Below are 24230 nucleotides of genomic sequence, written 5' to 3' on the forward strand. Positions count from 1 at the left end.
AGATAAACTCTCCGACCCTGTGCCCTCATGGCATGTTCTCCAGCTGCCCAGAAAAGTCCACCAGAGTCTTTAAAGGGGGTGTGTAGGGTCACTAGACCAGGTCTTAAAACAGGGTATCCGCGGGTCTTAAGTCTTGACTTAATTCATCTAAATAAAAGGCCTTGAAAAGTATTACATTTTCTTATTTTGGCCTTTTAAAGGTCTTAAAAAATTACTTATGTTCTGTTAGCACTGAATAGGTTTGTGAACGCATTTTAGCTCTGGAGGAACCACGATTTATGTCAGAATGTCAGATGTCGGCATGACGTGACGGTTGGCTGCTTTTCTCCCAACGCCGTGGTTCAGGAGGTAGATAGCTAGTACCACGCTAGGTAATTTAGCTCGAAACAGAGTAGACATCGGCTGTTAAACTTCCCGCAGGTACCATGGGATTTCTCTCCCGGCATTTCTCTGTTCTGTTTGGTCGTATCACAGACGACAGTCCCGTCGAGCACAGTCAGTAACGTTAATGTTAGCAGTAGGCTTACTGCTCTAACAACTGTGGGCACAGGCACTTACAGACAGACAGCGATAAGCGACAACTGAACTGAGAGAAGATTCTGGCCACCGTGTGTACATCCATGCGGAGGTTTACGCATGATGGCTACCGCCACGAGTTTGCGTTGGTTACCATAATAACAACAATGCTCTGGTGAAGCTAGGTTTGTTATGTCGTCTAAAAACTACTTTACAGATGTTGTACGTTTTTCGAAATTAAAGAAACATAAAAGAGAACTACATGAAATAATGTACTTGGCTAGGTAAGCAGTATATTTGTATTTCTTATCTGTGTGCATTATTATGCTTGTTATAATTATTAGGCTAAATGACTGTTATAATTCTATTCATTGTTATAGTTATTAGTTGAACAAATGTTATTACAAGACCGAACCAGAGATCATTAGCCCTTAATTTTGGCTTTGAGATAAATAAACCATTGTGTTCATGATGGGTACTCTGATTGGCCACACACTGGAGGGAATTAAACAACAATGGAGGGAATTAAACAACAATGGAGGGAATTAAACACCGGAGGCAATTAAACAACACTGGAGGGAGATGCAGTAGCCTATTTCAGTAATAATGTATATCAGTGCTACAGACATGTTCCCGTCTTGCACGCAGATAATGAAGCACCTTAAATAGCTGCTTGTTTTGGTGCTCATCAACAACTAAAGTCTGTAGGTGCCTTACTTCAGTCAAATTGGTGTCCTTATGTATTTTGCGTCAGGTGTTGTTGTGAAATTGGTCTTAAATTGAATTTGAAGTGTCATTAAAAAAGAGAGGCGTAATGAACCCTTCTCTCTCTCTGTGGCCTAGTTTCAGCCTTCTGAAGAGCAGGATGAGATCATTGATCACACATACAGCCTGTTAGCCTGCCTCCTGTAACAGACCTACATCCTCAAGGCTTCCAGATCCTATACTGTGGCTAATGATCTGGAAGGGCTTTGGTTCTTCTCTCTGGGTTCAGTCCTCAGTACTGAGGACTTAAGTGGAGTAGGAGAGCTCTGGTTAAATTCTGTCTGTACTGTAGATTATCTGCAGTTAACCTGACCTCTCCTCCCCCAGTCCTTTGCCCGTCAACCCCCTCCCCTGTCAGGCTCCTGCTTATTAAAACAGTGGCAGTAGATAAACTCTCCAACCCTGTGCCCCCATGGAATGTTCTCCAGCTGCCCAGAATGCAGTAGCCCATTTCAGTAACAATGTATATCAGTGCTACAGACATGTTCCCGTCTTGCACGCAGATAATGAAGCACCTTAAATAGCTGCTTGTTTTGGTGCTCATCAACAACTAAAGTCTGTAGGTGCCTTACTTCAGTCAAATTGGTGTCAGAACGTATCTGGACCATGGAAATTGGCATCGCTGTTAAAAGGTTGGTTCATCTAGTAAGGACATCCCGACATTTGAACACAGACACACACACACACACAATAAAGAAAGCCACAGGGTAGATGAGAAAGCTGGTTGCCCTGTTGGTCAGACTTGTTGTCTGTGGCTTTCGGTTGAGAGCTACAGACGTAGCATTTTACAACACACCACACACACCACACACAAACACCACACACATGCACACACACACTGTGTCCCAACGGTACCTTGACGTTTTTACAACAAGCCCGAGCAGTCATTTCATTTCAGGAACACATTATGGATAATGAGTGCTTTCCAGAACACACACAAACATATCTGTCCGTCTGGCTGACTCTCCCAGACACTATAAAAGCCAAATCATACGTTCAATGGTTGGATGGACACACGGGCCGTGGCATGAATCTGTGCCACATTCCCAAAGCCCGGGAAGCTCCCATAGCAACCCCGGAGGATGACTGTATATCTGTACACTGGAAAGACTTTCCTAAGGCTGTCATTTCCTGCCAGAGTCATTTTTACTTGTGTCTCACTTGAAGGCACTACTTTTGACAGGAGTCCTACGTGCCCATGTCAGAAGTGGCACACTACGTAGTGAATGTGGTGCAGTTTGGGATGCTGCCTGATGCCTTCCAGTCTGGTTCCACGCCACCCCATTTGATCGTTTCCCAAAATCATAAAAAAGTTTACAATCCTGTTAAGAAGGCAAACATGACTTCCCTGTTTCTCCCGGACCGCTGGAATGGCATCAGGACCTAAAGTTGGAATGTTTGGATTCCTGGGTTCTTAAATGAGGAAAAAACCCTCCATCCATTTTGACAATCTGTCCCAGTTCCCAAAATGTCAGGTTTCATTCTTAACGTCCGTTGGAGCAAAATAATACGGTCATACATTTCCATTTGTATTGCTTCAGTCATCCACGCAGAGCCAGAGTGAGACTTCCCTGTAAAAAGCCCTGTTAATACTGTATCCTTCAATGTAATCTAGGATGGCTACTGTACTACACTGCCCTGGGGTTACCTCCGTCACCAGGCGATTGGCTTTACCAGACATTAGCCCCACTCTTGCCCCACTCCTGGCCCAGTTCTAGGATTTGTTGTTGGGGTCACCAACCCGGACCCTAACGCAGCCTGTACACGCAGTTGTCTGGGAGATGCCGGTGATGTGACCTTGGATAGAAAGTGACCTTGGAATAGACAGTGACCTTGGAATAGACAGTGACCTTGGGGATTAGTGGCTACTTGGGTTGAGGTCGGCTGAACTGCCGAACAGACAGAGAGGTAGGTCTGACTGCTGCTACACAAGGAGGGGGCGGTCAGGATAGCAGGCCGAGCTCCTTTGGTTTCTGTAGAGAATTATCATCCTCGTTGTCCTGGACGACACACAAGAGCTATGGTTCTGAAGTGGTCACATGTATCTTACCGGTAGCATCGATGTTGACGGCGTGTTTCCTGTTTTTCAAGACCCAGTAATGTGTGTGAAGGATGAGTTTTTCCAGGGTGTGTCCTGACAGTCTGTTTATGTTGTGTGTTCCCAAGGCGTGTCCACGTTGTGTGTTCCCAGTGTGTGCGGATGTTGTTTGTTTGCATTGTGTGTGTGTGTGGACGTTGTGTGTTTCCGCTGTGAGTTAACAGAAGCATTGTGTTGTTCCAGGTCGAGGAGACGTCCAGCCACAGCTCCACAACGCCATGCAGGATGTCAGCGATAAGTACCTGCTCCTGGAGGAGACGGAGAAGCAGGCTGTCAGGAAGGCCCTCATCGAGGAGAGGAGCCGATTCTGTGCCTTCGTCTCCATGCTACGGCCAGTTGTGGTGAGAACAGTAACACAACCACACACACATAGAACCATACAAACCAATGCAGTGTTATATGGCTTCGGCACAGGATCCTGATCTATTCGCACATTGTGTTTCACTAGATCACGTCCTTAGATCACGAGGAAGAATAACTTTTTCCCTGAGTTGTTTCTACAAACACTGAGGAAATGTGCCGTTAGAAAATGTGCAGTTTCAAAGATGTTGTTCTGCTGTTTGTTCTGTTTATGCAATGACTGACATGCTGCTCCATAAACATGTCTGAAATCTCTATGAAGGTCAGATCATCTGCATGAGTGTAAATAAACCCATTCTTACAAATTTAGGACGAGGAGATTTCCATGCTAGGGGAGGTCACTCACCTCCAGACCATCTCTGATGACCTCAAGGTGTTGACCTTGGACCCCCACAAGCTGCCCCCCACCAGCGAACAGGTAAATACCCTGACCCCAACGCTAAATCTGACCCTAACCCCAGCAAGGTTGCAGTCCAGACCCCAGCGCTGAAAGGTTCTTCCGGAAGGTTCTTCCAGAAGGTTCTTTGAGTGACAGTGGATGAGCAGTGTTTATCGCTCCCAGATAGGGAGTCATGGGCGATAGGGAGTCTTTCATCCTTTGCAAGTCAAATTCCTCCCTGTAAGTCCGACTAGCAGTCAATGAGTGACGTCAACTTCAGGGTCGCAAAGATTGCAAGATCTCCAGTCTCCCATATTTTATGAGGTGGAGAAAGAGAGGGGTGTGCCACATATACCAGATGGTGTGTAATCTCTGACCCATGGCTGTTCTTACTTTCTGTCAGGTCATTCTGGATCTCAAGGGTTCTGACTGTAATTGGTCCTTCCAGACTCCTCCTTCCTCACCCAGCACAATGTCCAGGAAGTCCAGTATGTGCAGGTATGATCTCATGGTCCAACCTTGATCTCCCACACGGCCTGATTCAAAATTCGGATAGAAATGTGTGTTCGCTTTCTGTTAAAGAGTGCTGGTAGGAGGTTCTGAATGTTTCACCGTAAACTGGAAACAGATCTGGACCTGTGTTCGCACTGTGCCTCAGGGCAGGACTGCTGATAGAGGAGGGTTTTTTGCCTACATTTCAAATATGTAGAAAACAGTGGGGACCTGATTGCAGATCACCCCTGCTTCCCTGAGACAATTTGTGGACTGAATGTGCCTCCACATGGTAGATAGAGGAACTGTGGCATTGGGATGCAGTTTTGAGGGGTCCGCACCTGAATAACCTCAGATCCAGTTTGATCAAGTAAACAAATGCCTTTGTTATATCTATTGTGGCCTAAGACACTTAATACTACCAGATACTAGCCTGCAACACTTTTATTTGTCATCATGAAACAGTTTAAATAAAGCAAGAATTACCTTGTCATGCTGAGAATCACTCCTAGTGAGACCACTCAGCTGCTCTGTTAACTCACACGGTGTGTCCCACTTGAGCAATGGATTCTTTCATGGCTTTCGTGTCCAATGAAGGCCGAGAGTTTGTGAATCTGGGCGGAAACGTCTAGGAACACCTGAATAATCTCATGTCCCAACAAAAGTTGGAGTTAAACATAACCGTCACATTTGGTGTGTGCCGAATGTATATGGGTTTTGAATATTGACAGTTCAACATGACCCCCGATACGGCCGTGCACTCCCTGTCCTCCAGTTACCGTCCCGGCGCTGTTGTGTCGGTGGTTGTCACACTGTTGCCGTGACCGTGTTTGGTTTGCAAAACACCCTGTGACGTTGGTGTCGTGTTGCCTGCTCTGTGCCGCATTCAGCTTGCCTGTGTTGTTATTTGAAACCAGTTCCCGCCCAGACCCAGCTCGCCATTGATTTCACCACGCCCGGCTGTTGGTCGACGTGTTTTATCATTTTAATATAATTTGACTGGCTTGCCTACAGTCTCGCCTGCTACGTTGGTTTTGTGTTGTTAACCCGTCCACTGTCTGTCTTACCCCCCGCTGTTCCCTCCACCCATCTGTTTCATCCCCCGTTTCAAACTGCTGCACCTCCACCCGTCCGTCTGTCTCCGTCCGCCTCCCCACCTGCCCGGCGTTTCAACAGCAGCCTGAACAGTGTGAATAGCAGTGACTCTCGCTCCAGTGATACGCCCCACTCTCACCCCCCGTCTCCCTGCTACCGCTACCGCAGCTCCACGCTGCCCCAGCAGGCTCCGGCCCGCCTCTCCTCGGTCTCCTCCCACGACTCGGGGTTCATCTCTCAGCTGGACGCCTACACCTCCAAGTCACCGTCACCCATGCCCCAGGAGACGCTACCACAGGTGAGACTCCAAATGCTAACGCTGGACTTCCTTACCTTCTGAGGGCCCCCAGGTAGAGCCATCAACAATGAACCCTGTAGGTTATGATCAATGGATTCTAAAATGATCCATGGCCTCTTATTTTTTACCTGGACAGAAACACTTTTTTCCTGGTTGCTAGGATACAGTGCGGAGAGGGGCATCAGAAGGTCAATACATTAGCTTGCGTTTCTCGGGGGGGGGAGGGTTTTTGGTCAGCCAAGGTCAATCACCTGAGCGGAGCTCGGTTTTCGCCCCAAAAACATAATTATAGGGTCTTGGAGAGCCAGCCCCCTCTATAGGCCCCTTAACCCTCCAGTTGATTTCTATGTTTGAGTCATGATCACAACTCCAACCAATGAAATTAGATAGAGATGGCATCACTGGCTCTGCCAATGCTGGCACAGATGCCACAATGGCATAGATACTGTCCATGACTTTCCACTGCTTTACTTAGGTCACCAAATTATTACAAAATACATTCTATCTAAATGTATTGTCTCAGAGCCTTCGACCAAGTCTAACTGCCAACTCCTGCCACAGACAAGTTGACTAGTGGGGTTTCCACGGCTTGGCTGTAAATGCTTCTGTTTCTGCCAATCTGCTTTTCCCTTTGCTTTCTGCAATGTGAGGATGATTAAAGCCATATATCAATACTCAATCCTCAAGTTCACCTCTGCTTTGTAGGCAACAGGGAGCTTATGTAACCCAATGAAAGTTAGTGCTAGTCGCCTTTCAAACTTTGTTTACGAATGTGCTGCTGTACTGCTCAATTACATACAGAGTTCACAGCCTCCTACTTCCTGTTTCTGATGCTTCTGACTTCCTGCTTCTTCTTCTCTCCTTTTTATGTTTTTCATCTCCTACCCATAATGCTTGTATGAATGCGTGTGACTGTGTGTTCAATCTAACATTGTTTGCCTCTTATCCAAACTTAACATCTCTCTGTACGCCAAAACCCTTTTCGCTTTTGGTTTTCCTTGGTTGTGCTTGGTTGTGCTTGGTTGGGTGTGTGTGTCCCCACCCTCCGCCTCTCTGCCCGGCGTCCCCCTGTGACCGGTGCTCCTCCAGCCCTGTTCCAGCTCTGGCTCCTCTGAGACCTCCGAAACCTGCCAGTCTGTCAGCGGGGGTAGTTCCCCGACCTCCTCGGGCTCCGGAGGGCCTCTGGCCTCAGCTGACAAGGTGAAGAAACACCCCCCCCCCCTCGCCCCCCCCCCCCCCCCCCCCCCCAAAGGAACACCTGTATCACGTTACCACCGAGTCTCGTTCCACCGCTCAGTTGTTGTGCGGACGTCATGGTTACGGGCGAATCCTCGTGGCCATTGGCTCTTGGCCTCCATTTGCCTGATGCACCCAGGGGCCTGTCACACGCCACAGCTTCCTGCGCCCCTGGATCAGGGACATGGGCAGTTCAGTCCTCATGGGGAATCGTGGTCATTTTACATGCATTTCAGAACTCAGGTGTCCGGTTCATAACGTTTTCCTTTTGTTTGCTTCTTTTAACGTGTTTTGCGTTTAAAATTGCTACCTTGTTCATGCATTTGTATGTTGCATCTTTTGTCATGTTTAGTTTCTGATCCCTGCATTTTAACGTGATTTATTTTTTTATAATTTCACCAATTCTACCCCAATTTTCTGTTTTCTGTTTCCTCCTGTCCCTTGTTTGTCATGCTCATCGTCACGGTGACCCCTTGCACATGCTCAGTTGTCCAATGGTTATGACCACAACGGGGGCCATCACTCAAAGTTTCAGTACCTGACAGGGGGGGCTTCCGGCCCGGGGGTGTCCTATCCCTTCTTCCCCCACACCTCCATCACCTCCTCTTCCTGTCCCACCCGCTCGTGGTCCCAGCCAGGCTCCAGCCTGCTGCCTGCCTATCCTCATTACTGCACCCTGGGGTCAAACATGGTCCCCTCCTCCAAAGTCCCCAGCTGGAAGGTTGGTGGTTCCCCTCAAACCCTCTTCTGATTCCTCCATTTCCATTGACTGGTGTTATTGTTGTGTCTGAACAAAACAAAGTATTTAAAAAAAAAATCTTAAAGACTACGGTGCTTATGCAGGTTTTTTATTAAATGTTGCCTCATGACGACCGTTGAAAGTACAATTGCAAACCACTTTCAACTCTGCCCCTTTTTTAGAAACTATACTGATGATGTCATCTCATTTGCATAGCCAGGTAAACAGCTCAAAGTAGAATATTGTTTTAGGTGCCACTCACAGGCAACTCAGGAGAATTTAGAATAGACAATAGACTTATTAGCTTATTAGCTTTGCTATACACTTCCCTGTGAACAAAATGACTAGTATTTCGCTAGCTGGATAATTACGATAATGCATATTTGCTATAGCTAGCTTAGCTACAGTAGCTTGCTTATGAGCTGCATCTTACAGGCTCAACTGCCTCCTTATAGGCTAAAGTTTTTTAGCTTGTTTCTAAATTGCTTTCTAGCTGCTGTATGTTAAAAGGTGAAAACAGGCCAGAACCCTCAGTTCTCTGAACTCCTCTATGTTTGTTATTAAAGGGTGAAAACAGGTTCTGGCCTGTTTTCACCCTTTAATAACAAACATAGAGGAGTTCAGAGAACTGATGGTTCTGGCCTGTTTTCACCCTTTAATAACAAACATAGAGGAGTTCAGAGAACTGATGGTTCTGGCCTGTTTTCACCCTTTAATAACAAACATAGAGGAGTTCAGAGAACTGATGGTTCTGGCCTGTTTTCACCCTTTAATAACAAACATAGAGGAGTTCAGAGAACTGATGGTTCTGGCCTGTTTTCACCCTTTAATAACAAACATAGAGGAGTTCAGAGAACTGATGGTTCTCTGAACTCCTCTGTTTGGGGCCACAAACAAACAGGAATGTGCTTTGAATAGCTACTAACATTAGACAGTTCAACTAGAATCAGGTGGTGTTTGTTGATGCTCTGAGCTACTAGATTACGTGTTTTAGTTAAAAAAAAAACTAAAAACTAATTTACCTGTATTTAATTTAGGGGTTTTAATTCAGTTATAGCTAATTTCTAAATCCTTGGATCTGTGAGATTTAAAGGGTATTTGAATTGTAAATGAATTGTAGAATCTAATTGAAAGAGACTCTTGAGGATTTAACGCTGGGTCTTTCAGAGGCCAGCGGAGGCCTCCATCAGGAACAGTGACTGCATTTAAGACGGGGTCAGCTGACCCGTACACCTGTGTGTCCCCTGTAGGACTGGGCCAAACCTGGGCCCTACGATCAGCCCATGGTTAACACGTTGAGACGAAGAAAGGACAAAGAGCCGGCGGCACCGGCGGACTTTAGCTCTGGACCGGCACCAGCCAGAGTGAACCCGGTCCCGGCGGACTGCAGCTCCGGACCGGCCAGACTCAACTCGGCACCGGACAACAACTTTATTCATCCGCTATCTCCACCAACCAAGGTGAGCCGTCTTTCAATGGGTCTTTTATTACCACCCGATTCGTTTGGTTTCTTCTCGGGGACCTTTTGTCTTTAGTGCATTTGGTGTCTGTTTTTTGTTGTCTTCCTTGCTAACGTGGCGTGTTCTGTATGACCAGGTGGGGGTGGTGGAAGTCCGTGAGGATCTGGCTCTGGCCCTGACCCAGGGGCTCCAGCAGGGCGCTCAGCGCTCCAGCCGGGACTCGCTCCAGTGCTCCAGTGGATATAGCACCCAGAGCACGACTCCGTGCTGCTCCGAGGACACCATACCGTCACAAGGTAACACGCGCACACAGACACCAGAGCAAGGCCGCACCGCGGGTACTACACACACTCACTCACACTTAGACCAGTGAATAAGATAATTTGGTCAGACGTTCGGATCCGTGAAGTTTCAACACCAGGCAGCGTCTGGGATCGATCCTGATCTGATCACATCCTGAAATGTCTCTCTCTCTCTCTGCCCCGCCTGTCTCTCCTTCTGCCCGCCTGTCTCTCTTTCTGCCCACCTGTCTTCTCTCCCTCTGCCCACCTGTCTTCTCTCCCTCTGCCCACCTGTCTTCTCTCTCTGCCCACCTGTCTCTCTCTCTGTCCATCTGTCTCTCCCTCTGCCCGCCTGTCTCTCTCTCTGCCCGCCTGTCTCTCTCCCCGCCCACCTGTCTCTCTCTCTGCCCATCTGTGTATTCCAGTGTCAGACTATGACTACTTCTCCATGGGAGGGGACCAGGAGGTTGACCAGCAGGAGTTTGACAAGTCCTCCACCATCCCGCGGAACAGTGACATCAGCCAGTCCTACCGCCGGATGTTCCAGTCCAAAAGACCCGCGTCCACCGCCGGCCTACCCTCCACTGCCGGCCCGGTCATCACGAGCCCCGGCGTCGCCACCATCCGCCGCACGCCCTCCACCAAGCCCTCCGCCCGCCGCGGGGCCACCGGCCCCATCCCCATCCGAACCCCCGTGATCCCCGTCCAGATGCCCGCCGTGCCCGGCCCAGCGGGGGGCGTGCGGGTAGCGTTCCCCGGTGGCCTGGAGCTGGGAGCGGAGGAGCCAGAGGAGGACCGGAGCCCGGACTCTGCCCAGGGCGACCTGGGCATGCTTCCCTTGGCATCGTGGCGCGGCCAGGCCTCCACCAACCCTCCCCCAGCGCAGCTAAGCCCCCACCAACCGGGGGTCCAGGAGCAGGACGAGCCGGGACCCCTGGAGGTCGGGGAGGTTGGGGGCACGGTGGACGGTCAGGGGGAGAACATGCTACTGGCTATCCAGAGAGGAGTCAAGCTGAGGAGGACCAATACCAATGATCGCTCAGCACCGCGCATTGCCTAAGAGAGCCGGTGTGTGGAATCATTGGAGGGTAGCCTGGCTTCCTTGTTCCTGCCCAGCCAATCAGAGGACAGTGGTCCAACCCGTCAAGCATTGCTGTGGGCCTCTTAGAAAGTACTTACCGGGTCCATTGGAAGTAACGTGTGACAAATGGGGGTCGCTTGGACGGTGGAAGCAGAACAGAGTTGTTGTTCCCCGGGATTTAAAGCAAACTGTTATGTTAAATCCTCCTATAGCTTTGAATATTGTACAATACGTCCCATTATAATTTGTACTCTGTTCTGTACCTCTTCTGTCATGTCATTAATGTCTCCAGCCCTGCCTTCTTATCCTCACTGTCATCAAATCAGCTGACTACTTATGAAACTGTTGAAAGGTTTTCCTTTCACATTTGCTTTGAAGATTTTGTCTCCTTTGACTGTCAAGCCGCCCCCCCCATTGTTTGGCATTCAAAGTGTTTTCATGTTTCACTGGGACATTAATACACAATAGCTATTGTAGCACAGTTAATGTTTATGATCAGCACAACTGTTTTTAATAGCTTTTATTAACCTGTTAAGCAATAATCTCTGAGTACCTATTTTTTCACTATGCTAAAATGTAAATGTGTGCCACGACGAAAGCAATTAGCAGTCGCTGTTGTGTTTATTACGGTCAACAAATATACCTGGTTGACATGGGAGATGATGCTCGCGTAGTGTGGGTGCTGTGAATGATGTACAGTGTCAAAACCTTTTCAGCCGAAGAGGAGAGAAAAGTTGCATTTAATCATATTATTTTCTTATTATTGTGTTTTAGGTTTGTGCTTATATTTTCAAATCGACGACTTTCCGTCGTCAACAGGAGATGTATGATAAAGCCCTGCCTCTGTGAAGTTACTCTGCTTGTTCTTCGGACAACGTGTCGTAGCAGATCTTACAACAGGCTGAAAATAAGCATTCAAAAACAAGCATTGAAAAATATGTACTCCTCTTCAGAATGTATTATTAAATCTGCGCTTGAATTGGGTTTCTGTTGAAGCAGCAGATGAATAGAGAAATCTACATGTAACATGTTGTAAATATTGGAGGTCACGCTGACCAGTAACCCGTGTTTAGTTATTTATTCTCTCTTTCAGTATTTCTTCTATTTTGTACTTACAGTACTTGTCAGAACGTATATGGTTCTCCTACTGCATGGACCTATTTAGATAATGTTTGGGTTGTTTTTTTTTTTACAACTTATTTTGATTGTTCCTCGCCCTGAAAGTGGCCTCTGGATTAACATAAACCATAATTAAACCCTCATCGAGCGGGCACCCTCACCATAGTGAGGTGCATCTGCCTTCATACAAGCCCCCAGTACAAACGGGAACCACGATCCTAGCAGGACAAGGGTTTCCCCGGGCTGTTTTAAGAAACCAGACCGCGGATTACGGTCTCACGTGGCCCATAGACTTCTTTAGGTGACCAATCATCTACCATGTTGTAAAAGGGGAGATTCTCCTTTAGTGTATATTAGGTTGGTTTGGATTGGGATGTTCTTTAAGACACTGGGAGTGCTCCAACTTGCCCGCCGTTGTTGGTTATGCTCGGCTCCAATACTTCCTCTGTAGGATTTCTTCCTTATTTCCCCACTTGCCGCTAAGAGTCCTTCAGCCCAGAGACACTTCACCTTGCAGGATCACTGTGGCCGTATGTCCTGGAGACTAGGTGGAATGGCTGCCACGGATTATTGGGACACACTAGTGGGACCCAACCAAGAACCTGATCGTTGTATCAGGAGACCGGGAGGACTGGTGTTTGTGTTGTTCTTAACCTTGTGGGACCAAGTTGCTCCGCAAGGTTAGGGCTTCTATACTCTTTCATTCCGTTTCAATTCAGGAATTCACCTAAAGCTACTGCCAATGGCAAAAAAGGAATTGACTCAGAACCAGATGACCAGTGTTGTTGTTTTTAAGGAGTGTTGCTGTATGGGTACTGTATGGGCTGTATGGTTACTGTATGGGCTGTATGGGTACCGAATGAGTACCTTATGGGCTGTATGGGTACTGTATGGGCTGTATGGGTACTGTATGGGTACTGTACGTACTATATAGGAACCATATGGGTACTGTATGGGCTGTACAAATTGAGAGTATTATTATTTTTTCTTTACCATCTTAAATATTTTCATATCTGGTTCTGTGGCATTTAAACGGCCATAAACACTTTAAAACTGCAGAAAGGTGCCTGGTTGGCTTACATACAATACCTCAATACAGTACAATGCAGTACCGTACAAGCTCCTTACCTTTCTCCACATTTTCTTATGTTATAGACTTCATTTATAATTAATTACATCTTTTTTTGCCATCACACCTACACATAAGGCACCACACTGACAAAGTGAAAATGTACAAAATAATTCAGTCCCTTTATTCTGTACTCTATAGAAGCACCTTTGTCAGCGATGGCAGTTTTGAGACTTCTTAGGTATGGCTCTACCAGTTTTGCACCTGGATTTGGGCAGTTTTTCTCATTCTTCCATTTAGATTAAGCTCTGTCTAACTGGATGAACCTCAATCTTCAGGTCTCCCCACAGATGTTCAATGGGATTCAGTCCGGGATTTGGCTGGGCCACTCAAGGACATTCAAAGAATTGTTCCAAAGCCACTCCAGCATTGTCTTGCCTGTGTGCTTCAGGTCATTGTAGTGCTGAAAGATGAATCTTTGCACCAGCCTGAGGTCCCCTGCATCAGGTTTTCTTCAAGGGCCTATCTGTATTTTGTTCCATTTATCTTTCCTTCAATCCAGACTAGTCTTCCAGTTCCTACCGCTGAAAAGCATCCCCATAGCATGATGCTCCCACCACCATGCTTCATTGTAAGGATAGTATTAGCCAGGTGATGAGCAGTACCTTGTTTTTGCCAGACATAGTTCTTGACATACAGGTTCTTCTAGTTTGATTTTGGTCTTATCAGACCAGAGAATATTTTTACTCATACTCTCAGAGTCCTTCAGGCAGCATGTAATATGCCTTGTACTCAGGAGTGGCTACCGTCTAACCACTCTACAGTAAAGGTCTGATTGATGGAGTGATACAGAGTTAGTTGTCCTTCTGACAGGTTCTCACGTCTCCAGAGAAATTCTGAAGCGCTGTCAAGAGTGGTTATTCGGTTCATTATCCCTGACGAAGACCGTACTTGCCCGGTTACTTAGTTTGGCCGAATGGCCTGCTCTGGGAATGGTCTTGAGATTCCTCAACAGAATTCTTGGAGTTCTACACAGTGATCCTTGGACTCTGTTTCTTGGTATTTGATCTGACATACATTGTGAAGTGTGGGACCTTTTATAGACCGGTGTTTCCCTTTCTAAATCATGTTCAGTCAATTGAATTTCCCACTGGTGGGCTCCAATCAAGTATCAAAGGACACAGAATCAAAGGACACAGAATTCATCTGAGCTCAATTTGCATACATTTATATATGCAAATTAGTTTCATTTTCAGTACATTGGCAAAAATGGGTTTTCACTTATGGGGTATTGTGTGTAGATTGATGGCATCATAATAAATGTTAATCATTAACAAAGTCTACAAAACAACAGAATATGAAAAGGGGAAGGGGACTGAATACTTTCCAAAGGCACTGTATACAGTTACTTTTGATTCTCAGAGAGATGCTATTTCTGTTAGAGGATATACAGTATCTCACAAAAGTGAGTACACCCCTCATATTTTTGCAAATATTTGATTATATCTTTTAATGTGACAACACTGAAGAAATGACACTTTGCTACAATGTAAAGTAGTGAGTGAACAGCTTGTATAACAGTGTGTATTTGCTGTCCCCTCAAAATAACACAACACACAGCCATTAGTGTCTAAAGGTGATGGACTGGCCAAGCATGTCTCTGGACCTAAACCCTATTGAGCATCTGTGGGGCATCTTCAAACGGAAGATCTCTAACATCCACCAGCTCCTTGATGTCTTCATAGAGGAGTGGAAAAGGACTCCAGTGGAAACCTGTGAAGCTCTGGTGAACTCTATGTCCAAGAGGGTTAAGGCAGTCCTGGAAAATAATGGTGGCCACACAAAATATTGACACTTTGGACCCAATTCGGACATTTTCACTTAGGGGTGTACTCACTTTTGTTGCCAGTGGTTTAGACATTAATGGCTGTGTGTTGTTTTATTTTGAGAGGACAGCAAATTTACACTGCTACAATGTAAAGAAGTGAGTGTACAGCTTTTGTAACAAAGTGTCATTTCTTCAGTGTTGTCACATGAAAAGATATAATCAAATATTTGCAAAAATGTGAGGGGTGTACTCACTTTTTTGAGATAATGTAGTTCAAATAGGAGTATCATTGCTATGTTTGACGCATATCTACTGAACCAAAATCCTGTATGTCTGTTAACACTGTTCAATCAAGCTTCAAAAATTGTGAACTTGTTTTACTTTCCATCCTAACTTGCAGAAGGTTTTGGTATATTATGCTATCAATTCTGGCACTTGTCCCAATTGGCACCCCATTCCCTATTTAGTAAACTAGTTTTGATCAGTTCTATCAATTACTAAGGCTTTGGCCAGAAATAGTGCACTGTGTAGGAGATAGGGTGTAATTTGGGAATCACAATTATCCTGGTCAGGAAGGTTTTGATATTTCCTTTAGTTGTATCTGTGCTGTACTGTATTGTAATATTGCAGCCAAACTTTGTGGGTGTAGATATTAAAAATTCTAAGTAAATCTAGATTTTTTTTTAAGTTGCCAAATTGCATGTGTAAGATTATTATTATTATTATTATTATTCAAGTAGTTAAAGTTTTTGTTTTTGGAATACAGTAAAAAAAAAAAAAAAAAAAACATACTAACATTGCCATTATGGGCTGTCTGAAATAGCACCCTAAGAAAACCCTAGTGCTCTACTTTCGATCAGGGCACATACATCTGGTCAGGGTAGTGCACTGTGTATTTGGAACACATTTATTCATAAACCTTGTTTCCAGTAATTTGGTAGTTAGTTTGTACTGAGAGTTGACCTCTTGTTTTCATGCCATGTTCAGCAGTTATTTCAACAGGCTATGATGGGATTTGTTCCTGTAAGGTGTCTTTATTCTGTGTATCTAATGACTGCTTCAGCACATATTAAATGACAAATACTGTTTCAATCTGTTTCAATGATTGCACGATTCACTGGTGACTACCCCCCCACCCCCCCCCCCAAACAGGTGTTGTCATGTGCAACTGCGCTCAATAACCACTAGGGGTCCCTCTTGTCAAGGTTTTCATTCATAGTCCAACTATGGAAGGCACTTTACATCATTTTTGTTGGTGTCTGTTTCAGTGTTATATTTTGGGTTTTTAATTCATTTGGATCCCTATTGGCTACTGATACTTTTCTACACACACAAACACAGACAAACACACACACACAGAGACAGACAGAATGGATGCACTTATAGACTTTCTTCCATGAGAACAATGACTGCCACTGTGTTAGTAGTTGACTCTCTGATGCTGTTGTTCTGCCTTGTGCTTCCTGCTTTTGGCTTCTGAATGGGAAATAGAGGATATTGATTCGACAGGGGGAACAATCCACACCCAGCTTCCAAAGGGATATTTGCTATTTCTTGTCATGTATAAGATACACATTGGAGCGTTCAAGCTGTTACGGTGACACTTCATACAAACTATGAGTCACGGTCCAGGCTGTTGGGCCAAATATTGTTAAATTGGATATTAGGGCCTAAACGCCCAAGACCAAAACTATGGCTGGTTTGACAAAAATACATTTCCCACAATGCAACCGCAAACATATTTTCATAAGTATTCCTATGGGAAATGTAGTCTTTTACGATAAATTTCAAAATTTCCCTTTTTGTTATTAGGCCCAGACAAGGAATAAAGAATACATTTCCCATGTTGTGGGACAGGCACCATATGGGTGGATGTTTGGATGATTTAAGTAGACGTCCGTTCGATTACCGAAGAGGATGGAAATACGTTCGCATTGAAGTCATGAGAGACCTGCCTATTGGACTACTTGTATCTTAGCACTGTATGAGGTGTACTACAACGTAGGTCAGATGCCGTCATAGCCACGTAAAGTCAAGTTATTCTGTTATGCGAAAGGGAGAAAGGCGCACTTGGAAGAGAGAGGCAGCTGATCCGACATCCGAAGAAACCTATAAGCGACGTGGATGTAAAGAATACGAGAAATGCTTCTATTTGACTCACCGATTTCTTGGCGAAGTGTGTATTTTATGCCGGTAAATTGTTTTTGTCATCTATGAAATTGTAGTCGAAGGGCATATGTCTCGGAGCCGCTTTTTACACCCACAGGAGATCTGAGATTTGTTGACCGGACAGCGCGGCGTAGCATCATCAACTGAGAGGTGCGAGGTCTTTAAAGTTGCTCTTTGACTGCTCGATCTGTGTGTATGAAAAAGGCGCAGTGAGTAGGCTATTCCAAAATGTGCATTGTATTTATATATTGCCTACAAATAGAGTTGGCCGTTCTACAGTAGCCTACTGCTGTCAAAATAATTAATTGCGTCCACCCTTGGACGCAGTCGAGTTTTCCTTTGTATTTTACCTTTGTAGCCTAGCCTAAGTTGATATGTTTTTCTTCACGCTTTACTCCATGTTACCAATCTAATTTTACTGTAGGTTCTCGACGCCTCCACCTCTGCCATTCTATCTCCACCATGCTGCCCAGTTTGCAGAGAGTCATACGGCCCGCCCTCATCCTGAGGTCGGGGACCATGTTGGGGAGAGCCCACAGCAGCAGCCAAGCTCCGCTCCGCCAGCCTGTACCGATGCTGCCCGGTCAGCAGTGCTGTAACTTGGGCACACACCCTCACAAGGACCCGATGGAGCCCTTGAACTCGCCGCAAGGAGCAAAGGATTTTATTTATAGTCTTCATCCCACGGAACGCACAATCTTGCTCAGAGAACTACACCGGTTCGAGTCGATAGCAATAGCCCAAGGTAAGAATATACATGTCTGGAATTAGTGGATAGCAGACCGGAAAATGTGCGTCATTGCCCCTAGTTGCACCGAGAAATTGACGAGCACTGATGGGTTAGTGTCCCAGCCTAGACAACGGGGTCCGGGAATCAAGCGAACTGCAAAATGATTTTGCACTACGTTTTGATTCTATGTTGAAATATATGCAGGATAGCAATCTACTAGAAAATTAAATAGGCGGCCCCTATGACGTATCACAACTTTAGTTAAGTATTTACATCAAAGATGTAGCAAAAATACAAATAAGAAAAAATCAGCTGGGTAGTATCCGGACAAACAGAATATTCACCGCTAGTCTTCTTCAGGCATCTTTTCACTCGGGCACGCGTCATCCGTCGGTGTGACGAGCATTCCGCTAGCCGACTTAGCTCACTTAAGCCAATGTAGCTCACTTGGTTGTTTTGATTCCCACGGGTGTAGCCTACAGTATGAAAATGAATGTTTTTTACTACTGTCGCTCTGGATATGAGCTTCAGCTAAATTTATTTAATTTAATGTAATAACTCAAATAATTCCATATATAACTATATAAAGCTCCCTTATATATTTTTTTTATTTTTGTTGTTTTCCTGTTAAACCAAACAAAATGAACCTAAGTTATGTACAATGATATGTTAATGTATGTATAATAATAATAATGTACAGAAATGTTATGAGGTCCTCCTTAGGACCCTTGGCACTTGTTACACGGACCCCCAGTGGGCCCCAGACCCCTTGTTGAATACCCCAATATGTTTTACATTGTAAAACATTGTTGTGTACGCCTGTAATATTATCAGTCTATTACATAAATGCTGTAATATGGGAGTAGAATATGGGGAAGGCAGGAATGAGTGTGTCCCTAAACTATGTTTGAATCTGAAAACATAGACTTATGGGGACTTATTTCCTGTCCCTGTTCTGAAAATCTTGGGTGGATTAGTGTTAGGTTTGGGGCAAAAATGAGGGTTAGGAGTTAGGGTTAGAATTAGGGTAAGGCATTAACGGTTATATTTCGGGTCAGGCATTAACCGTTAGGTTTATAGTTAGACATTAAGGTTTATGGTTAGTCTCAGGTATTAGGGCTAGGTTGATGCATGAATGTTTGTTTATTGAACATACGTTGTTGCAGTTAAGGCTGGGTTTATTCAGGATAAGATTAGGTTGAGGTTAGGATCAGGGTAAGGGTTAGGATTTCTAAAAGTGGGATTTTTTTATGGGATTATATCTCAGCTAAAGAGAATATGTAAAGCCTGACGGGGAGCAAAAAATAATCACCCTGGTCTTAAACCTCCCACTTCACTGAGAGACAATACACATAGAAAGGGTTGTTTATGTGTTAGGAGGTGCAGTCAGTGAGAAGGGGCTGAGAGAATGTGAGATAGAGAGACAAAGACAGAGATGGATTTTTACAGAGGAAGAGAGTGACCGAGAGAGAGAGCCAAACAGTCAGCAAAAAAGCATCCGCGATGCAGAGGACACTCCTAGTGATATATAAGGTGTTGAAGTCCAAATTCCCAGCCCACTCCTTTATCCAGGGTAGCAAACATTTCTCCCGGGCCACACTGGGCAGAACAGCAAGTGAGTCTTACCATTCCTTTTTACATTTCAATGGACATTCTGCACCTGAGGAGTGTAGGAAACAGCCTCAGCCCGGATCTTGTCATCCTGTGGGCTATCAGGGCAGCAGGCGGCCTAGTGTTCAGATCTAAACCAGAGGTTGTTGGATGAATTCTCCAAGCCAGCAAGGTGGAATAAAAAACGTTGTTCCGTTCCATAAGCAAGGCAGTTAAACCTAATGGCTCCCTGGTTGTTGTTTGTATTGGAGAATGTGTTCTCAGTTATCTTATCTGGACAAAATCAACAGACAGTGCATTAAGAGAATTGCATTAATTGAAAATGACAGTACTGTGCATGAATGGACTACATACATGTAAAATGACACAACCGTGGACTATTTCAGGCCATAGATGATATTAAACACCATGCAGTAATATGATAAAATAATGAACAAAACTATAAACACAACAACATGATGAATCATGAGCTGAAATAAAAGATCCCAGATGTTTGTCATTTGCCCAAAAATCTTATTTCCAGCTATGCAAAATCAATAAATTAGGACCTAATACATTTATGATTGATTTCCTCATGTCAACTGTGTCTCAGTGAAAAAATATTATTTGTTGCATATTGCGTAGATATTTTTTCTGTGTGCTTTCATTGTATGAACAAATGTATGCTCACTGTATGCAGTGCGTCGTTCAGTGGGCACTGCAGTTAGCTGAGGTAGTTGTTTATTTTTAAAAAAGGCCCTTGAGATCCTGAACTCCGTATATTCTGTTCCACAAACATTTGCAGTGACATTCACAATAAGGGCAGATAAAGCAAATCCATATTATGCAAACCTCTCCTTTCAAGACTCTATTCTCTCTGTCTCATACTCACCCTTGGGCACCCCTGTCTCATATACACCCTTATTCCAGTGTATGTTCTGCAATGCTCCAACAGCCATTCTCTTGTAATTCACACCTGACACATTCACACAGTCTGTTAGCCATGTCACAGCACTGCCCTTGGGCTTCAGATGGTAGCTGGTAACCTAGGCCTATCATCTAAGAATTTACAGGAGTCTAAAAAGGTATCTTGGTTATTATGCTAGGCTGTGACTGTAACCACCTGTCTGTAGTGACTCTAACCACCTGTCAGTAGTGACTCTAATCACCTGTCTGTAGTGACTCTATTCATCTGTCTGTAGTGACTCTAACCACCTGTCTGTAGTGACTCTAATCATCTGTCTGTAGTGACTCTAATCACCTGTCTGTAGTGACTCTAACCACCTGTCAGTAGTGACTCTAATCACCTGTCTGTAGTGACTCTAACCACCTGTCTGTAGTGACTCTAATCATCTGTCTGTAGTGACTCTAATCACCTGCCTGTAGTGACTCTAACCACCTGTCAGTAGTGACTCTAATCACCTGTCAGTAGTGACTCTAATCACCTGTCTGTAGTGGTGTGAGGTACTTCGTCAGGTCACCCCTTATCTAAGGTTTCAACCTAATAGTTTTTTCAACATCCACGCACATGCTTGACCAATCACACATTAATGTATGCATGGAGCTTTCGGCCCAACCCGTGACTGCTGGTATGTAGGTCAGAGGTAGATGAGACAACGAGCGGCTGTTTTCTTCTGCCCTCCCTCACTTCCATGTTACTCCTCTTTCACTTCCTGTCCAAGAACAGAAGCTGAGCCTTGAATCTTGACAATAGACTCTTCCACATTTTCCATGTAACTTGTGAGGAATTAGCCAGGGCTAGTCTTATAATTGGGCTCTGACTATAACATTGCACACTGCAGATGAGCTTTTGATATGGTGGCATGACGTTTAACATCTGCCCACTAATCTGAATCAATGAGTATCCCAGGGCAGATTAAAATGCTTAATGTGTCAGGTGAAAGGTCGCTGCAGGCGGGAAATGACAGGCCAACATTTGTTCAGAGTGATTAGGTGATGATTTACAACCCCGTTTCCAAAACACTGCGTAAAACACTGCGTAAAATGCAAATAAAAACAGAATGCAATCATGTGCGAATCGTCTATCCCTATAATTAATTGAAAATAGTACAAAGACAATATATCAAATGTTGAAACTGAGAAATTGTCTTGTTTTTGGAAAAATACATGCCCATTTTGAATTTCATGGCAGCAACACGTTTATAAAAAGTTGGGACATGGGCATGTTGTCACACCCACATCTCCTCTCTCTCTGCAAGGCTCTGAATCACCCGGGTTCTAGAACACTCAGCACATTCACAGATCTCTTCACCTCATGCACACACCTGGTCCTCATCAATACATCAATACCACACACCTGGTCCTCATCAGTACATCAATACCACACACCTGGTCCTCATCAATACATCAATACCACACACCTGGTCCTCATCAATACCACACACCTGGTCCTCATCAATACCACACACCTGGTCCTCATCAATACATCAATGCCACACACCTGGTCCTCATCAATACTACACACCTGGTCCTCATCAACCCCGATCATCCACCCAATATTTTGTTTGGTGGATCATTGTTTATGCCTGTTGTGCTTTGCAGTCTCGGCTGCGACCTCGCCTTTGTTTTGTTTCCGAAATAAAGGGATGACTACCTTCTCTCGCTGTAAAGATTTATCTGCCTGGAACTCTCTGATACAAGGTGAAGACTGCTCTTATCTGTCTGGAAATCTCTGATACAAGGTGAAGATTGTTCTTATCTGTCTGGAAATCTCTGATACAAGGTGAAACCAATGAGCCTGGGAAACCCTTTTGGGGTTCTAAAATTTGCCCCCAAAAATTAGTTTTTATAACAATAGGGTAGAGCTGAAAAGAAGCGTTTGAAATAGTATTGTTACTCTGTTTTGAGTGGAGAAGTCTAGTGATAAGCCTCGATAGAGGGCTTCTCCATCCCAAGGCCTGATGCCCCCATTACAGAGGAACCACACAGAGGAACCACACAAAGAGCCTGGAGAACCACTGGGTCCTGAGAGGCCGAAGGCTGAATTGGTTGAAAGATGTGGGCCATCACCACCACCACATCTACCCTGCACATCCAGTGAACCGGGGACCTCGAAAGGACGGCTGAGTGCACTTCAGCACGAACCGACCAACTGGAGAAAAGGTGCGCTGAACTGAAGCCACCAGATGCTTTCGGCCGACGCTGCGGCCTGGGAGCCAGAATGGTCTTCGCACACACGCGAGCCTCAGAAGGGGACGTCTACGAGCTATCGATGTCTGCAGGTTTACACAACAAAATAATCTAGCGTCTCGGGTGTTCTTCGATATGTCTGGGACAGTGTAGGGTAATAAAAACAAGCCCTTAGTCTTGTTAGGCTCTCTGGGGCCAGACGGTCTGTCGCTAAACACCACATGATTAATAGACATAATTACACAAAATACAGCGAGACGCGTGTACAGGTATGACCGATGGATAAGGCGGGTGTTTTGATCAAATAAGCTTGTCAGGTTTACTTTTGAACGATCACCACATCCACACCTCCAAATGTTAATGATATATCTGCACTGCACTGCACTGCACATGGACACCAAAGCACCAAGCAGGCAGAGAGTGAGATGCATGCAGAGAGACAGGAGATGGGCAGGAAGAGCAAAAAATAAAGAGGCTCTTCCATCTGTCGTCCTGCACTGAATTGAATTACTGCCTATTTTCATGGTAGTGGTGTTGGAGCGGAGACTCTCGAGCAAGAGACAGCGAAACATGAGGAGTAAGAGGCAGTGAAACGTGAGGAGGAAGAGGCTGTGAAACATGAGGAGGAAGAGGCAGTGAAACGTGAGGAGGAAGAGGCAGTGAATCGTGAGAATGAAGAATTAGTATTATCAGTGACTGCAATTTACAGTTGGGGTCAAGGGGTCATTGGGTAGGGCAGAAATTGGGTGCCTCCTGATTCCGAAGGAAAGTTATTTTCTTGTGGTCTTGATTGCTTGGAGGAGTTTGTTGACTGCTGGCAGCGTTACCTTCCATAGAAACAAGAATTAATGGGAAATGCCTGGAACCTCTAACTCTGGCTAGTAGATTCCTAAACTCATGTCCCCACCCACAGTGGTTCCCTGGTAATGCAATAATGTCCATGGTAATGTAGATCTATGAAATATGGTAATAACTGTTATGGCACATAGATGACGTCAAGAGTTAATTGGAACACAACAAAACATGCCCCCTGTTTAATTTGTGTCAACAAATCATAGAGCACATTAATGAGTACACTTCCTGATTTTACTTCCTGCTTTGCTTATACCATAGTGGACTTGAATGGGAACACCCTCTCTGTTCATTTGATTTCTAGGTCAACTTCACTGTAGTTCTCTGGGTCTCTGAGTCTGTTCTTAAATGTGAAGACAGAGAGAAAAAGACTGTCATGGAGGGAGACAGAGAGACAGGGAGAGAAACAGACTGTCAGGGAGGGAGGGAGAGAGACAGGCTGTCAGGGAGGGAGACAGAGAGACAGGGAGAGGAAACAGTCTGTCAGGGAGGGAGACAGAGAGACAGGGAGAGGAAACAGTCTGTCAGGGAGGGAGACAGAGAGACAGGGAGAGGAAACAGTCTGTCAAGGAGGGTGACAGAGAGACAGGGAGAGGAAACAGTCTGTCAGGGAGGGAGACAGAGAGACAGGGAGAGGAAACAGTCTGTCAGGGAGGGAGACAGAGAGACAGGGAGAGGAAACAGTCTGTCAAGGAGGGTGACAGAGAGACAGGGAGAGAAACAGTCTGTCAAGGAGGGAGACAGAGAGACAGGGAGAGAAACAGTCTGTCAAGGAGGGAGACAGAGAGGAACTCAGGCAGACTGGGATGCTGGCAGGAGGACAGACATGTAGGGCAGGGGTACAGAGAGGGAGACAGGGATTGAGGGAAATGAGGAAAGAGACTGAGAAAGGGAGGGTGGGAGCACAGGGTGCAGGCTGTATC

The 24230-nt window shown here is 45.3% G+C and overlaps 2 protein-coding genes across 11 annotated transcripts in view; both read left to right on the forward strand.

Moving 5' to 3' along the window:
- Window positions 1–11463, forward strand: part of LOC105023482 (protein MTSS 1) — a 59648-nt gene extending 48185 nt beyond the window's left edge. For 3 of the 9 annotated variants that reach the window (XM_020055084.2, XM_013137991.3, XM_034286829.1), the window contains 9 exons: window positions 3563–3720; window positions 4050–4157; window positions 4522–4616; window positions 5787–6003; window positions 7093–7203; window positions 7727–7960; window positions 9229–9438; window positions 9575–9734; window positions 10145–11463. In XM_020055084.2, the coding sequence (XP_019910643.2) occupies window positions 3563–3720; window positions 4050–4157; window positions 4522–4616; window positions 5787–6003; window positions 7093–7203; window positions 7727–7960; window positions 9229–9438; window positions 9575–9734; window positions 10145–10779 (1928 nt within the window). In that variant the 3' untranslated portion in view covers window positions 10780–11463. The remainder of the gene's footprint in view (window positions 1–3562; window positions 3721–4049; window positions 4158–4521; window positions 4617–5786; window positions 6004–7092; window positions 7204–7726; window positions 7961–9228; window positions 9439–9574; window positions 9735–10144) is intronic. The other 6 variants (XM_020055085.2, XM_029113525.2, XM_020055086.2 and 3 more) reach the window with 4 other exon arrangements.
- Window positions 11464–16678: 5215 nt separating this feature from the next.
- Window positions 16679–24230, forward strand: part of LOC105007466 (transmembrane protein 65) — a 47613-nt gene continuing 40061 nt past the window's right edge. For both annotated transcript variants that reach the window (XM_013137718.3, XM_034286942.1), the window contains exons 1-2: window positions 16679–17135; window positions 17410–17730. In XM_013137718.3, coding sequence (XP_012993172.1) covers window positions 17448–17730 — 283 coding nt within the window. In that variant the 5' untranslated portion in view covers window positions 16679–17135; window positions 17410–17447. The remainder of the gene's footprint in view (window positions 17136–17409; window positions 17731–24230) is intronic.

This window comes from Esox lucius, chromosome 16, assembly GCF_011004845.1.
Source record: "Esox lucius isolate fEsoLuc1 chromosome 16, fEsoLuc1.pri, whole genome shotgun sequence".
Taxonomy (NCBI): Eukaryota; Metazoa; Chordata; class Actinopteri; order Esociformes; family Esocidae; genus Esox; species Esox lucius.